Source organism: Cucurbita pepo, chromosome 16 (genome assembly GCF_057944985.1).
Source record: "Cucurbita pepo subsp. pepo isolate OVF chromosome 16, ASM5794498v1, whole genome shotgun sequence".
Taxonomy (NCBI): Eukaryota; Viridiplantae; Streptophyta; class Magnoliopsida; order Cucurbitales; family Cucurbitaceae; genus Cucurbita; species Cucurbita pepo.
Genome location: NC_141813.1, coordinates 13,190,783 through 13,206,544, shown reverse-complemented (window position 1 = coordinate 13,206,544; position 15,762 = coordinate 13,190,783). Strand labels below are relative to the sequence as shown.

The 15,762-nt window shown below is 35.6% G+C and overlaps 4 protein-coding genes across 6 annotated transcripts; 1 reads left to right on the top strand and 3 right to left on the bottom strand.

Annotated features, from left to right (window-relative positions):
- The first annotated feature begins 369 nt into the window (after window positions 1–369).
- On the top strand, window positions 370–4,907 carry LOC111777588 (uncharacterized). Of its 2 annotated transcripts, none has more exons than XM_023657251.2 (9): window positions 370–931; window positions 1,257–1,398; window positions 1,480–1,770; window positions 1,849–1,996; window positions 2,643–3,635; window positions 3,711–3,949; window positions 4,028–4,101; window positions 4,196–4,319; window positions 4,463–4,907. In XM_023657251.2, the coding sequence occupies exons 1-9, from the start codon at window positions 873–875 to the stop codon at window positions 4,493–4,495; spliced, it is 2,103 nt and encodes a 700-aa protein (XP_023513019.1). In that variant the 5' UTR covers window positions 370–872; the 3' UTR covers window positions 4,496–4,907. The 2 variants fall into 2 exon arrangements, with proteins under 2 accessions (XP_023513019.1, XP_023513017.1); XM_023657249.2 differs by having other exon boundaries at window positions 1,180–1,398.
- Window positions 4,908–5,305: 398 nt separating this feature from the next.
- On the bottom strand, window positions 5,306–8,874 carry LOC111777886 (small ubiquitin-related modifier 1). 2 transcript variants are annotated; one of them, XM_023657616.2, is made up of 4 exons: window positions 8,749–8,874; window positions 7,322–7,467; window positions 5,721–5,870; window positions 5,306–5,632 (listed from the first exon to the last, which is right to left on the bottom strand). In XM_023657616.2, exons 2-4 carry the CDS (start codon window positions 7,406–7,408, stop codon window positions 5,567–5,569), a joined length of 303 nt encoding a protein of 100 aa, XP_023513384.1. In that variant the 5' UTR covers window positions 7,409–7,467; window positions 8,749–8,874; the 3' UTR covers window positions 5,306–5,566. The 2 variants fall into 2 exon arrangements, with proteins under 2 accessions (XP_023513384.1, XP_086974463.1); XM_087118337.1 differs by lacking the exon at window positions 8,749–8,874 and having other exon boundaries at window positions 7,322–7,482.
- A 372-nt stretch (window positions 8,875–9,246) lies between these two features.
- LOC111776876 (small ubiquitin-related modifier 1) lies at window positions 9,247–10,883 on the bottom strand. The gene is made up of 3 exons (XM_023656270.2): window positions 10,706–10,883; window positions 9,611–9,760; window positions 9,247–9,524 (listed from the first exon to the last, which is right to left on the bottom strand). The coding sequence occupies exons 1-3, from the start codon at window positions 10,790–10,792 to the stop codon at window positions 9,459–9,461; spliced, it is 303 nt and encodes a 100-aa protein (XP_023512038.1). The 5' UTR covers window positions 10,793–10,883; the 3' UTR covers window positions 9,247–9,458.
- A 1,226-nt stretch (window positions 10,884–12,109) lies between these two features.
- On the bottom strand, window positions 12,110–15,333 carry LOC111777677 (inositol diphosphatase DSP4). Its single transcript, XM_023657384.2, has 5 exons — window positions 14,888–15,333; window positions 14,652–14,745; window positions 13,194–13,251; window positions 13,060–13,103; window positions 12,110–12,975 (listed from the first exon to the last, which is right to left on the bottom strand). Exons 1-5 carry the CDS (start codon window positions 15,133–15,135, stop codon window positions 12,790–12,792), a joined length of 630 nt encoding a protein of 209 aa, XP_023513152.1. The 5' UTR covers window positions 15,136–15,333; the 3' UTR covers window positions 12,110–12,789.
- Window positions 15,334–15,762: the final 429 nt, after the last annotated feature.

Genomic DNA, 15,762 nt, shown 5'->3' with positions numbered 1-15,762 from the left:
ATATTAAAAAAATAGGTTTATTATAACATTAACAATCATTTTAAATATAAATAATTTCTCTGGTTGGTAGGAATTAAAATATTAGTTAAACAATAACTTTGGTTAAGTTTTAGAATTATACATTAAAAAAAATTATTCATTAATTTTTTTAGTTAACTTAGTTTGAACTTTAAATATATTAATTAATAATATATGATTTAAGTAAGGCATGTTGAATAATTTTATATTATAAAAAATTAATATTTAAAAAATTTATAAAAAAATAAATAGAAGATATTATATCGGAAATATGTTGGAAGATTGACCCAGAGACTCTTTCATATAACTAAAAATAGAGTTCACATGGCGTGTTGGTTGCAGGAAGCAACCGCTACATTTGTCCGCACCCGATCAACGCGGTGAACTTCCATGGCCAGACGACCTACCCTCTCTCCTCCGACTGCTTCTTCTCCGAGATCTCTGGTTTTCTCTCTCTTCCTTCTTGTGTTCTCTAATGGCGGGAAGAGGCAGACGAACCCCTTTTCTCCTTCAAACTTCGTTTAGATGACAATATATGCCACGCTTCTGGCTTCACCCCGGACATGTTCTCTTCTCGCCTTCCAACCCAAGCAATTCTTGAGATTTCTTGAGATTTCTTTTCCCAATCCTCATCGTATTCGGTGAATTGAATTTCCTTTTGCCCTCTTCGTGTTTACGAGTGAGCGCCTTGCATTTTGGGGGATGAAATTTGGCGGTGATTGTTTTGTTTCGTTATGGAATCTCCCCTGCCTTGTCTTGGTTATTAATTAATTCTTGTCTTTGTATTAACATGCGTCGGTTGCGTGTATGCGTTTTTCCGATTTCGGTGTCGTTTCTCAAAGCTGTAATTGTTGATGATGGGGAATGTTGATGATGATCGTTGTGTATTTCCTCTCACCAATTTGCAAATCGGGTATGCTTTTTCTTCCTTTGGATTAATTCCTTTTCGTGAAGAGTTTCTCTATTCGTTTATATGATTGTTGTTGAGGTTTCTTTTTCTCATTTTCACTTTTTGAAGATGAATGTTGGGTTTGTCTGTTCTTTTTGTATTCGTTGAAATGAATTCGCGTTCAACTTGTTTGATATTCGTAATAATTTGAAGGATTCCTGTGTAATTGCAATGCTTTGACTGTATTTCTAATCGTATTGATGAATTTTTAGATGAGTTTCGGTAGCCGATTTCAATGGTTGGTGCATAGTATATTTGTTCAATGTTCAACTGTTTTTCATCAATTCAGCGACTTGCAGTCATATCTCTCTGATCTTAACCTCTTCGTGGCGCATGAGAGTAAAAAATTCTTAATTTTGGTGGACAATCGGCCATGGTTGAGAGAATTTGGTTCGCGGCCTGCTCGGTTGTGGCAACTGATGGTTACGAAGGTTTGTATCAAATTCAATCCTGTTAAAACTTTGTTTATCAATTTTCTGATACTCAGACTAAGTTACCTTTCTATTTTTCAGTCGAGGCTCTCTCCTTTTGCAAACAGGAAAGTACGGAGGGATAGAAATAGTAAACGAGTTGCTTATCAGAGACCCAAAATTACTAAGAAAAAGAAGTGTTTGTGGTTCTCATTGATCAATGCAGTGACCCTGTCTCATAAGAAACTTCTTCTTCTTCCTATGCCTCCTGTGGAGAACCTTCGAAAATCTTTTATCCTAAACAATGAACTGCATTGCACATTGTATGGTTTTATTGTTTTTGAAGTTTCATGGAGCAATGTTAGAGGTATAAACTACTTAAATGAGCTTCAGGTACCAACCCTTCCACCTGCTTCGTCGGTTTGCTGTCTTGTAGTTGTCTGTGCTCAATCATTTTCATCTCACCTGCAGACGGATACCTCTCTGGCCGTAGAGTCTAAATATATGCAACGATGGGAATTTGATTGCATATCTCATGCTGCGGGGAGCGTATCTTCTTGGTTCTTGGGTTCACCCTCGGATGAGCAACTGTTGAAGAGTTATTTGGAATCAGTCACAGGTAATGTTAGTGTTTCGAATTAATACTGACGTAGATAATACTATGAATGCAAGTATGTACGTTCTGTTGTTCACGTGTGGAGGCTAGATCAGTGCACTGGTTGCATTGATTTTTAGATCACTTGATTCTTCACTATATCTAGGATGATTTACAAAGTGCTTTGTTTGATAATGATCTTGCAATGCTTTGAGCATATTGTTATTTGTAGCCTTTGTAACAACTGACATAGTTCTGGCTATGGTGTGCGGATCGGTAGCACGATCCCTCGTCTTCTTCAACAAATTCTTTCTATTCGAGTCTCTAGATTATATCAATTATGTATTGCCTTCAAATGTTCGTCAACAAATGTAACATGATTATTATCCAGTTTTTATATTTGAAACTGCATAGTAGAATTTGGTTCAATCCGCTTGTATGATTTAAGCATGTCCTTTGGTTGAAACTATTGAGTAGCTGATGGCTTACCTGCTTGAGCTTGCTATCCCACAACCCCATTTTCACGGTTTAGGCTGCTCCCATTTCGCTTGCCGCTACTACGGGAATCACTTTTGCTTTCTTTTCCTCTGGCTACTAAGATGTTTCAGTTCGCCAGCGATGGTCTCGAAAGTGTCCACTTCACAATTTCATTTTCAATGCCATTTTTCAGGAGAAATTTTCTATGATGCTGTAGATGAATTTGATGATATTGAAGACAATTTCCTCAATAATAGCATTCCAATTATGGAGGACGAGATTATCTCCTACAAAAACTTTTGCATTAATGACGATCTTCTGGAGTGCACTGATGGTGAACTAAACTTACATTCTACAACTGTAGAAGACAGTGCGAATACACTACAGACGCCTCCTCCTACTGGTCCTAACAAGAGAAGAAAAGTAACAAGATTTATTGGCTCAGATAATGAAGATGATACCAATCTGGATGAGATGGAGACCAGGACTAGTGGTTTCCCCAGTGTCTCAGAGATTTATGATGCTAATTGTCAAGATGTAGTTGAGGCTACACAATACAAAGATGTATTAATTTTGTTTAGGTTCAATGATCGCGACCTTCCATTTAAGTTAAAGCAAGTAATAATGTCTGATCTACGGTTGCTCACTTTGTTAGAAGCTGGTCTTCCATCTTGGGTCATCTTCCTTCAATCTTACCCTGTGTTTTGTCACGTCTATCGTCCGTGGATGTGCCCTTTTGCAAGAGCTTTGTATGTACTGGTATCGGTTATCACCGTTCTCATAGGATTCTATGATTTATACAAAAATGTCCCGCTTTTGAAGGCAGCAGCGTCACGTTTGTGTGGACCCCTTTTTGATTGGATTGAGCATTGGGAGATGGTATCAAGGATCAAATACTTGGGAACAATGTTGTTCTTACATAATTTTGAGAAATCTCTTACATGGTTTCTTACTATTTCACGTACCGCACGATCTTTTCTTGCAATTTTGGCTCAACCGTTGGCAAGTCCGGTCGTGGAACTTCTAGGATTCGTTCTTCCTATTTGTAATACTTGTATCGAAGTTGTTGGGAACTTCTTTTCAGTGATCTGGGATGTGATAGACTTTTGTGGCGATATGGTTGTTGACTCAGTTGAGTTGTTGCTCTTGCCAATATGGTTCATTTTCTCAACCTTGTGGAGCTGTGGTGAGTTTATACTGCTTTTCCTGTTTATTCCTTATCTTTCTCACTACATTTCTAATCCCCTTCTTTTTTCTGCAGTAACAATGATTTTGCTTCCTGCATTGAGGATCATTTCAGAAATACTACATGTTCCGATCAGAACCATTCTTTCATTAGCTAGTTTCGTCACTTACATATGCACCGGCATTTATGAGATGTTCGGAGACGTACAACAAGTTCTTTGTAGTGTTTTTCAAGTTGCTTCTGTTTCAGAGGTAACAGTTGCCACTTCTGAGGTCTCCATTTGGCGTACACTTTGGAATGATCTCTTCTCTCAGGTACTATACATCGAACAATAACTACTCGTGTTATACTGTGCCAACTTTTCGATTACTGTAGCGATTTTTTTGCTTCAGGTTTTTAGAGCTCTTAGAAGTATTTTAAATGGATTTGTTGCCTTCTTCACTGCCTGCAACAGACATCGGCTCAGGTTGGCTTCAGGTTTTGCTAAGTATAATTCACAATTTTTTTGTGTAAATAGAAGAAAGTGTCACTAATTTATCACTTCTTCCATGATGCAATAGCATCTATAATTATGTTCAGGAATGTTTTGAAAGATTATGTGGTCGAATGCGAGGCTCAGAGCAGGAAGCAAGCAGCAGTAGACGCATGTACAAGCCCCAACGTCTGTCTAGGGTATATGGACAGGTTGTTTTCAATCTCATTCTTTCTAATAAGTAGTGTAATGGTTATTCCCATAGTTCTTGGAGTAGTTTGTAGTAAAATTTTAAAGCCCTTGAGAAATCTGAGATCTAACGCCTGAACCTGTTCGATGATTTTGTTGTGTTCAGTCCTTGGAAAACCGTAAGGTTCACACGGATTAGAAGTCTGTTGGCTTAAGCAGATGATTACGACGCATAGAAGATAATAAACCCCTCATGCATACTTAGTACATTTTAATCGAAAGACATGGCTCGAGGCACATCTTAGCGGAGGAGGCAGCGTAACTATACCATACAAAGTAGCATGAGTTTTCTTTTTTTCCCCTACAACAACACGAGGTTGGAGGGTTCAAATTACTGAAGATCAAGGTAGCGAGAGATTATATGCCTGAATTAGTTGAACTATCTTTTAGGTTTAGGTTAAGTTGTATGGTCTTGTACCTTTGGTCCCTCCCAATTGAGATCAATTCTAGTTTCCTTTCCAGATGATGTGCTGTAAATCACCGGATGTAAATAACATGCAAAATTAGTGTACAGAGTTTGCATATTCCAAAGGTAAAAGATTTTTTATTGACTGTGAATGTATATATATATATATATATATATATAGATATAGATATAGCGCGCGGGTAGGGATTTCCTGTCTAAATAAGAAATCAAATCCCGAACTGCAAGTTATCGCAATTTAAGAGAGAACATTGTTTTCTCTCCACTTTATTTGACATGACGTTCCAAGTATTTTGACATATTATTCGAAAGCGAAACGTGATACGAAGAACTTAAAATGAAACGTTGAAGTATTTTGACATATTATTCAAAAGCGAATCGTCTGATGAAAAATATTATAAGAAATATAAAAGTAAAGATCGAATCAGCATTTATTTTTTTTGAAGCATTCTGTGTGGTTCAAATGAATTAATGGTATTCGCGATTCCAAATCATCTAGTAATGCTTCCTGCTGAAGCTTTCAAATGAAATTAAAATGGTCTACCATTTTCAAAGTGAAGGAGGAAAAAACAGGTTGGTACATTGTAATTAACTTCCCAAATGTGCTACTAATGCTTCCTGCTGAAGCTTTCAATCCATACAACCACCCAAGTAACAAGTGATACGAGAAGATAATAATAATAATAATATTGACATCAGGGATTAGAAGTCTGCTGGCTTAAGCAGATAATTATGACACACATAAAATACTAATACTAAAGGAGCATATCCAACACCCCACGTACTTCAACCACTGGATCCACCCGTCTGGTGCAACATTGCATCAATCTCATCCCCATCCTCCATCTCTAGCTGGTAAAAATTACATGCTTTTACTAAAAATTCATGAATTTTAATATTAGGGTATCTAATGGGGTGCTTATATCAGGGAAAGGGATACCTCGTCGGGAGTTTGCTCTGCTCGAAGACGACGACCATCGAATAGAAAAGCAATGGAGTTCAGATCCACAGATTGTCGATCACAGTAAGCATTCATTAGTTTCTTCAGCTGAGTGCTCCTTTTAATCCTGAAGAACACCTCGTTCCCATCCTATAGGAAATCAAAATTTCAGAATTAAGAGGTTAGTCTTTCACAAATACAAACCCATAATTTTGTTGATGGAGAAAAGTGAAACGATGCAATAAGGCATATTAAAAATAAGCCCACAAAAGGAATCCCACAATAGGAAGATCAAGAAAATTATTTCCATGGAATGTATTAACTATGAAGATGAATACATTGGATCAATCACTCCAAGATAGAAAATTTTGGGACAGAAAAATGGAGCTAAGCATTCACAAGCACTTTCAATCTCCTTGCTCTTCCTAGCCTTATTAAAAAAGAATAACTCAGTAGATAGATTAAACCGATTGTCCACTCAATTCACTGTCATTTGTATCAATAATCACAACGAAGACCACAAAGCGGCATTCCTCTCAAGGTTTAAAAAAAATTAAAACCACACAGATGTACATTCCCATGGTATGTATTGACTATTAAGATGGCTCATAGACTTAATTCTTCTGCTGCTTAGACATGTGCCAGACTTTACAGCACTATTCTTATTTAATTTAATGGCCCAACTGATCCTTTCGTTGAAATAGTGAAAGATTTGTGAGAAACTCCCAACTCATAGAAGCTTAGAAAATCCATTCTATTTTTTAAGGCTTGGTTTAGAACACATTTACATGAATCTTTAAAATACATTAAAACCACGCCATTGGAAGTGATATTGAAAAAAATCTATTTCGTAATGTATTCAAACAAAATGAACAAAAGAATACAACCAAATTTCAGAGAAACCCCACAAATGCTCATGTATTCAAGCTAAACAAACACCCCAAAAGCCCTGTTTAAAAGATCAAAAAAGTAAATGTGCAGTCAATACTCGGCAAGGCCACAACCCAGCAGGTCACAAGTGGCAAATCCATCCCGATGAAAAGTATATTAGAAGAATATCAAAGAATCAATAGATTATCAAGGACAGGACAGGAGGACCAGCACTCGGTCTTGATCATCTATGTAAAATTCATTCCCAAGTAACCCAGAAGTACTTTAGCAGCATGGCACCTACGAAGTCTTCGCCAAAAGAACAATCAAAGCTACGACAGGATTTTGTTACCCAGAGTGAGTATAACAAACAAAAAGAAAAATGGAACAGTCTGAATGCGACCAAAACTGCAAATATTACAAAAACAAATGGAAACTATAATTCCACCTATCAATTAATTGACTTGGCTGATTCTGAGAGAGAGTTTCGAAGGGAAAAAAAAAAAAAAACAAAAAAACAAAAAACAAAACATAATTAGATGAATTTTTTTTTTTTTCATTTTCGGGATTCAATTTTCCGTAACAACCAAAAAGCGATTCAATAGTAGAAAGAGAGAGAAAAGAGAAGGCAAAAGCCAGAAAGCATCAAGAGACAACAAACACATTGAAGAAATATCAGCATTAAAACCTTCAAGCATGAACTTAATTCCTCCAGAAAGAAACCAACCAACCTGGCCTTTGACCTTCAGATTGATATGCGCCGATTGATCGTTGGGCTTTTTGTCCTCCTCCTGCTGCGTGTTCGTGACCCCCGACATTGTTCAATCTGCGGATTTGCCAGAAATTAGGGTTCAAATCCTTCTGATTTCCCCGACTCCTGAAAAGAGGAAATAAGTATTTCCTTTTTAAAAAAAAAGAAATCATATACAGTGGGCCAATGGGCTCAGACTATTGGCCCAATAACTCATCTATGGACCTCACTATCAACATAAATTTTTTATAAATAAAAAATAAAAATAAAAAATCATTTATATTGTTTTACGAAAGTACCCTTTTTGGTAATGACTTAAAACCACATTTAATATAATGTTTCCCCTATATATAGTTTTAAAGAAATCCAGTGCATATGTTTATTCAATTGATTTTAATCAAATTTTCATATTCCTTTCCTTCCTTTGCTCGTCCTCAACCACTTGGACCGACTTCGTGGGGATCGAGTTACTTATATATTGCAAGCACAGGCATAGCTTAACATCAAAATTTTGGGTTTAAAACTTGGCCTAATTTTCTATTCAGTTTGGGGAGAGAGGGAGAGATTTCAACTTAAAATGTGTGAATGTGTGGGGATGGAATTTGTCCCGCATAAAGTTTCCCATTTAGTTTTTTTTTATGGTTTCTTATAATGTGGTATTTTTATGGAGAATCTAGCTGCATACGGGCCAGCTTACCATTTTCAATTCTTCTATGGTCCAAAATTCAATAAACTCTTTTAACTTTCACAAATTAATACCCATAAACTATCTAAGTAAGCTCAAATGCTCAAATTTTCTCACTTCTTCCATCTTAAAAAAAATGAGATTCTTGTCTTGCGAGGAATAAAAATGAACGCTAGAATGATGGCAGCTATATAGTCAAGTTAGATGATCAATAGAATTGAATTTGAAAGCATTTTTTAAAGAATATATATATATATATATATATATATATAAAGGTTAATCCGGGTATCCCACTTTTGCTTTTAGTTTCCGTGGAATCGGATACTGTGGAGGAGGATGCCACGTTGGTAATGGGGTGGAATATTTGTTGCTAAATAATTTTTAATTATTTAATAAAAAACATTATGCAAATTGACCATTTTGCCCTCACTGATCGGACTAACCTAAACCAATTAAATCGGGATTTAGTTTCGAAATAATTGACATTAGAGATGGGGAGATCGGCTACGTAGGTTTTCCGGTAATGGTGTCGCCGGTAAGCCTTCTTTCAGTCACCCGTGGTGGAGAGTCGGCACGACGAAGAAGAAGAAGAATCCCTCAGATATCCATTTCATATCATTCACTAAGTGTCATACGGCACTTGCAATTTCCAGGATTTCCTCATTGGGATATAAACTCAAGACTAAAATAAATAAAATAAAATAAAAACAATAATAAAATACCTTGCTTATGAATCCAAGAAGACTGAAGCTAAGAAAGCAGATTGAATCAGAATAGACAAATGGGGAAGATGACGGTCAGATTTTATAGACGTCAAACACAAACCCTAATAGACAAATGGGCTTTCTATGGCAATTTGGGCCTCACTTTTACTGGGCTTTGACTATCAGAAGGCCCACCTTTAGGATATCTAAACATTTTAATATGATAAACAAGCTATAATTAGCCTTAATGTACCCAACATTTTTTAATTAAAAACCCCTGAATTAATTAAATAATACAAAACATCTAATTCGATTCCCACTATTTACAAGTATCAGAGAATAATAAAAAAAAAACAATTCGAATATTATAAAATCCAAATTCCAAAGGATATTAGAAATTCCCAACACTTTTTTCTATCAATTGCGTTGGATTCACGACGAGAGACTAAACCATTTTCAAAATCTTCCAAGTGGGTTTGGTATATATCTATATATACATATATATATATATATATATGAGGAGGAAACCAGGAAGGTACATTGTAATTAACTTAGCAAATAAGCAGAGCGTTCAATCCATACAACGAGCCAAGCCACAACATAAAGCATAAACTTTGGGAAGTCTTTCCAGAATCTACACCTAATATAAACCACCTGCAAGAATCTAAATGACCCACATTTTCCTTTTTCAATCAGAATACAGATACTAAAGGACCACGTATCCCATATCAACCACTCGATCCACCTGTTTGGTGCAACATTGCATCGATCTCATCCCCATCCTCCATCTCTAGCTGGGAAAAATTACATGATTTTACTAAAAATTCATGAAATTCCATACTAGGGTATCTAATTGTGCTTAGATTAGAGAAAGGGATACCTCGTCCGGGGTCTGCTCTGCTCGAAGACGACGACCATCGAATAGAAAAGCAATGGAGTTCAGATCCACAGATTGTCGATCACAGTAAGCATTCATTAGTTTCTTCAGCTGAGTGCTCCTTTTAATCCTGAAGAACACCTCGTTCCCATCCTATAGGAAATCAAAGATTCAGAACATACTTCTTTGGTACAAAAAATTAACTTTTATGGAGAAAAGTGAAACAATGCAACAAGGAATCCATCCCACTATAGGAAGATCAAGAAAAATATTTCTAACAAAAATTGATTAAGAACGAATTGATGTAATAATCAACTTGATAAAGAAGAATGAAGGAGAAAGGAAACAGTACAAGCTGAAGTGAAACAAAGAACAGAAAAGAAACTGAGAAATTAACTCAATAGATAGATTAAACCGGTCCTCCAATCAAATCACTATAATTTGTACCATTACTCACAACGGAGACCATAGAGTGAAAGAATTTTGAGAAACTCCAACTCATTGAAGCTTAAAGGAACCCCACAAATGCTTTAGTACTCATGCATAGATAAATATCCCAACAGTGCAGTTTGAAAGATCAAAAATGTAAATGTGCAGCCAATGCTCAGCAAGGCAACAATCGAGCAGATATTCGATGCACAAGTGATGAGTCCATCCCAATGAAAAGTATATTAGAAGAATATCAAAAAATCACTAGCTTATCTAGGACAGGACAGGAAGACCAGCGGCTATGTAAAATTCACTCCCAGTATCCCAGATAGTAGTTTATAACAGCATGCAGCTACGAAGTCTTTGCCAAAAAGATCAATCAAAGCTATGACATGAATTTTGTTAACTATTACACAAAAAATGGAAACTACAATTCCATCTATCACTTAATTGACTTTTGCTAGATTCTGAGAGGGAAAGATGAACAAAAAAAGTTCCATTTTCGGGATTCAACTTTCGGTAACACCCAAAAGCAATTCGATAGTAGAAAGAGCGAGAAAAGAGAAGGAAAAAGCCAGAAAACATCAAGAGACTACGAACATATGAGAGAAATATCAGCAGCATTAAAACCTTCAAGCATAAACTTAATTTCTCGAGAAGGAAACCAACCTGGCCTTTGACCTTCAGATTGATATGCGCCGATTGATCGTTAGGCTTCTTGTCTTCCTCCTGCTGCGTGTTTGTGACCCCCGACATCCTTCAATCTCGTCCGATTTACTAGAAATTAGGGTTCAAATACTTCTGATTTCCGACTCCTGAGAGGAGGAAACTAGTTTCTATTTTTTGAAATAAGAAAATTCATATATATATATATATAGATGTGCTCCTGGGCCGGTGGGCTGAGACTATTGGGCCTAAGTATCATCAGAAATTTTATTTAAGAATTTTTTTTACGATAATACCCTTTCTTCCACATTTAGTCTAATATTTCCTCTATATATATAGTTTTAAATGAATTTGGTGCATCCATGATTAATTTTTTTAATTAATTATAACCCAAAATTTTCCTCTCATATTTTCACATTCTCATACCTATATCTTTTATACATACCAAACGTAAATGAAACTACTCAGCACACAAATTTTATTATTAAAAAAAACTAAATTCATAAAATAAACATGGCTATTAATTTGTGTTCTACATAGATATTTCATTTAAAATCTTAACATAGAACAATCCAAATCCAAAACATTTCTAGAACTATATTTTAAAATATTTCACAAATTTTAACTTTTAGAACAACCCTTAAATTCGTTATTATACGTGTGAAAATAGTTGTTTTTTTTTTTTTTTTTTTTGGTATTAAGTTTAATATCAATAATGCAGGCTATTTGAAATGAGAACAGAATGATGTAATATAAAGTCTACAAATAAAATGGTTAGTCCCACAATTTTCAATCGCCTAGTTCTTGATATTTTTTTTTAAATACCTAGTAGGATTTCAATTTTGTGTCATACAAATCCTACAATTTTAATCTTTTAATCTTAAATTTAGTAGGTTTAAGAATTACAAAATTATCAAAATACACAAAATTAAAATTTTATATTTGTATTGGACATAAAATTAAAGGATTTAATGACCTAGTAATTCTATATACATGGACAATCAAAATCATTGGTTATCAATGAATTTGGGATAATCGGTCGATATGAGCAATTTTAGTGGGATCAACATTTGATCCGACCTCACTTAAGCTGACTTTAACCCCGAATATGCCAAGGGGCTTGAGAGAAACAAAAGACAAACAATAAGAAACCAGTAATCATTATGAATCTTTTCTTTCACTCAATCAAGAATCTTTGCTTTTCTTTCTTCTCGCTTCTTTCGGAATACAAATCCATCAACACTACCGAGTATGCAATCATTGCCCGTGATCACAAACAGTAGCAACCTCGAAAAATGAAGTCCAGTCCATATGGGAATGGAATTTCTAGTCATTCCCTCTAAATGGACCTAAATTAAGCCATAAAGATTAAGGAGATGGTCCTCCAATCATTTATCAAGAGTTCACTGATGTCCGTAATAATAATTTCATATGGTGAAATACAGTTTCCAATACACTGAATGAATCCGACAAGAGTTCCATAAGAAACTAAAACGAGAATTATGAATTATTAGCTGATAGGGTGCATAAAGTACCTTTGATTGATTGCTTTTTCCACTGAGCTTCGGGCTTCGAGCTTTGGCTTCGAAGAAACCAGGGACAGAGATGAATGATCAAACAGCTGAAAATTGTTACTGCCATTTTATTGGTCCAAACAAATCAAACATTACACTAAATGCATGCACATTATAGTTCTTTTCACATGCAAAGAGTATTCATATCCAAAAGAATACAGACAAGGGCCATGCCTCTCTAGTTGTGCCTTGCTTTTTATAATAATTTAGGGAAGGAATAACTTCAGGGTGATGAAGATTGAGAACTTTTAATATGAACTGTAAGGTGCTTGAAGGTTTGTACTGCCCTAGGTCCACCAAAGAAATCTTGCAAACCAAACAGGGTGATTCAGAAAGAGTGCAGGCAGGTGTAAGGGTATAGAATACTCTGAGGTGTACACATGAAAACATTCGTCATTATCCCTAAGGAAAAATGCAAAAAAGAAAAATCTCTAAATTACTTAGAAGGATTTCAGGGAAGTACTGTCTTTTCCATTTTATTCCAGCACAAGATCTGCCCTCTGTAATCATTTTTCACCACTTTGAGCATGAGAATAACATGGGATGATGCTTAAAGTCAGAGATATCAAACAGCTCCATAAACCTCTGGTCTGAAATTCTTGCTTTTGCAGCTGCAAATCTCTGGTACTCATCAAACACAGAAGTGAGGCACCACCTCTGCAATTTTCTAAGGCATCCCACAAGACAACCTGTTCGATGCTGGACAGAGAGAAGAATTTATAGATAAGAGAGTAGTGAGCTTGGATTCGTGGGAAGGAAGCATAGGGGGGAAACGGTGATTACCTTTCCTCTTTTGCAATGTATGAGAACTGGGTGATTCCTATCGTCTGCATTGAGAAAATTAACCTAATCAGATAACAACAATCTTCACAAAATAATACCTAGTCAATCAGTTTTAAGATGATATTCAGTGGTACCAAGGACAACTTTTAGTGCTTCACGAATCATATCATCCGGAATGTTCACGAATGGCTCCTGAATACACAAATATTAATATCAACGTCAGATAACTGTAACGGTAGTACTATGAAATCTGGCACAGTCAGGCATATATCACTGCGAATTCTCATTTCAACTAGAACAAAACCATAGCATCATAGTACCACTTACAGAGACCATAAATCAAGCATCCATACCGGGGTATAAATATTGAGCATTGGAAAAAAAAAATGGAGCAGTGAGCCACTGATATAGCAAGGATGAAAACAAAGTTCACTGACAGAGTAGTGGAGTTACGGCTTACAAGGATCTAATGAAGTAGATATTCGAATCAACAGAGAAACGGAAAAGGATTACCAAAACCCTCAAGTTTCCTAAAACTTAAGAACATATTATACTCGGTAATCAATGTAATTGAACCTAATATCACATGATATCGCTGGAAATTAATTTCCTGAACATATGATACAGATAGTAACACAGGCGGATCAAATCGGGTATCTTCTATTGGCTGAGAAAATTAGTTTTATGTTTCAAATCACATGTTTACACTAACGGTCTAGTAGCTCAATGATAGATTTCGTGCATGCGGGCGTATATCAATCTCCGAATCCTCAAAAGATATCCCACGGCAACTTTGTTAAGTAATCAATATTTTCAAATTCCAAATATCAATCTCCGTAAAGCTGTATCTATTATCAAGTGTTGATTAGATTAAACGTTCGTCTGCAGATGCAGAGGTGAAGGACTGGTATCACGTTCCATTATTTCAAGCACAACGGATTTCTCCTTATTGCATCTCAACTTCAAGGGACTGAGACCTAAAAAAAATTCAATCTTATTTTATACCAATTCTTGGATGAGCACAATTCCCGCAATTACAACCTCTTCAGTGATCAAGTTTTCACAGGTAGTATATATAATTGTAACAACATTGCAGTGCGAGTAGCAGACATAAATATTAGCAAAAATTTCCACTGATACACGCCATAACTTATCCTTCAAACAGATATTCTACATAACAGCAATTCGAGGACTAAAGCATAATATCGAGATCATGCAGAAATTCAAAACAAATATCAGTCTGAAGAGCCTGCAACGCCCAAGACATCCAGACTTCTGCCTTCTTGGAAGCTTATAAACTTCTTTCATACTCGACGATGCAAAATCATTAACTATTCGAACTTCATAATTATAAAAGAAAACCTGATTACGTGATAAACAATTCCATGCCAAATTGCTCATGCGTTCTCCGGTAATGTTCCACAATTTAAAATACGTGCTATAACGTACAGGGTGAACATCTACATTAACACGGTAATTTCCTAATCCAAATATAAAAATTATTACGTCGAGTCGTTAACTAAGACAATTTAACTTAAAACATCAGCGGTTCTAATAAGTAAAGGAGACTCCAAAAATGAACGAAAACGCACCTTATAGCTTTCAATTCCAAATTGATACAATCTAATCCCGTTCGACTTGAGGAACTCCATGTTGTGTTCCGGATACGGCTCCGGACATAAACATCTGCATCCATGAGTCGATGCAAGATCATTAATCCGTTCATCACACAAAGTCAAAACATAGATACTGAACCGTAAACAAGCAGAACAAAAACACTGGAAATGAAAATACTATGAGTACTATCCAAACGAAAGAACATACATACATAATGGAACGGAGACCTAGGGTTTGGAGGAAGGAGAAGTTAGCAGAGTCAGGGAAGCCGGAGCGGAAAATGCCATTATCAACCATGGAAAAGTTGAGAGGAGGGATATAGAGGCCGTCACCATCCCTCTCGCAGTCTTCGCATTCAACCAGCGACGAAATACTGCGATGGTGATCGATTGTATCGAACTCAATATTCCTGCACCTCTGTTCAGACTGATGCTTCAGGTTCTGCTCTTCGAATTTCATTACAGCTGAATAAGAAGAAGAAAAAGAAGACGAAGAAGAAGAAAAATGAGAAGATTATCACGACGACAATGGAAATACTGCGCAAACTGCGCCTTTATGTGGAAGAGAAAGAAGGAAGGAGAAGTCTGTGGGATCAAGATGGACATTCCATGTCTTCTGTGCCTCTCCAGCTTTCCTTTTTCTTTCTTTGATTTTATTTTATATATATATATATATATATATATATTTTTTTTTTTTTTTTTTTTTCCTTTCTTCCTTTGTTCTTTCTTGACAGTGAACATAATAAATAAATAAATAAATAAAAGTATGGCGGGTGACTTGTGAGTGTGAGGTTGGACCATGACTTTTTTTTTTTTTCTTTTCTTTTCTCTTTTTGGATAATGGAATATTTGTTTCTATTAATTGTATTTTATTCTTTTAACTGGTAGGTGTTTAAAGATTATAAACTATATGTCACACTATTTTCAGCTTAATTTCACTGTATAAATTAATATTTTTATTAATTTTTTATATTTTTCAATCAATATTCTATAAACTTCTTTTTAATTTTTTACGCTAAATTTCTTAAATTATATCTCTTAATTTTTAAATTGTAAGGAATGTTATTTTTTATTTTTTAATTCATGT

What these genes read in the sequence shown, in the direction of transcription:
- LOC111777677 (XM_023657384.2), bottom strand. Translation starts at nt 15,135, where the DNA reads ATGAAATTCGAAGAGCAGAACCTGAAGCATCAGTCTGAACAGAGGTGC. An exon ending in CTAGGTCTCCGTTCCATTAT is followed by an intron (nt 14,746 to 14,887) that starts GTATGTATGTTC and finishes TCATGGATGCAG; the next exon opens with ATGTTTATGTCCGGAGCCGT. An exon ending in TACATTGCAAAAGAGGAAAG is followed by an intron (nt 12,976 to 13,059) that starts GTAATCACCGTT and finishes CTCTCTGTCCAG; the next exon opens with CATCGAACAGGTTGTCTTGT.
- LOC111777588 (XM_023657249.2), top strand. Translation starts at nt 1,180, where the DNA reads ATGAGTTTCGGTAGCCGATTTCAATGGTTGGTGCATAGTATATTTGTT. An exon ending in ACTACTTAAATGAGCTTCAG is followed by an intron (nt 1,771 to 1,848) that starts GTACCAACCCTT and finishes TCTCACCTGCAG; the next exon opens with ACGGATACCTCTCTGGCCGT. An exon ending in GGAATGATCTCTTCTCTCAG is followed by an intron (nt 3,950 to 4,027) that starts GTACTATACATC and finishes TTTTTGCTTCAG; the next exon opens with GTTTTTAGAGCTCTTAGAAG.
- LOC111776876 (XM_023656270.2), bottom strand. Translation starts at nt 10,792, where the DNA reads ATGTCGGGGGTCACAAACACGCAGCAGGAGGAAGACAAGAAGCCTAAC. An exon ending in ATCTGAAGGTCAAAGGCCAG is followed by an intron (nt 9,761 to 10,705) that starts GTTGGTTTCCTT and finishes GATTTCCTATAG; the next exon opens with GATGGGAACGAGGTGTTCTT. An exon ending in CAGAGCAGACCCCGGACGAG is followed by an intron (nt 9,525 to 9,610) that starts GTATCCCTTTCT and finishes AATTTTTCCCAG; the next exon opens with CTAGAGATGGAGGATGGGGA.
- LOC111777886 (XM_023657616.2), bottom strand. Translation starts at nt 7,408, where the DNA reads ATGTCGGGGGTCACGAACACGCAGCAGGAGGAGGACAAAAAGCCCAAC. An exon ending in ATCTGAAGGTCAAAGGCCAG is followed by an intron (nt 5,871 to 7,321) that starts GTTGGTTGGTTT and finishes GATTTCCTATAG; the next exon opens with GATGGGAACGAGGTGTTCTT. An exon ending in CAGAGCAAACTCCCGACGAG is followed by an intron (nt 5,633 to 5,720) that starts GTATCCCTTTCC and finishes AATTTTTACCAG; the next exon opens with CTAGAGATGGAGGATGGGGA.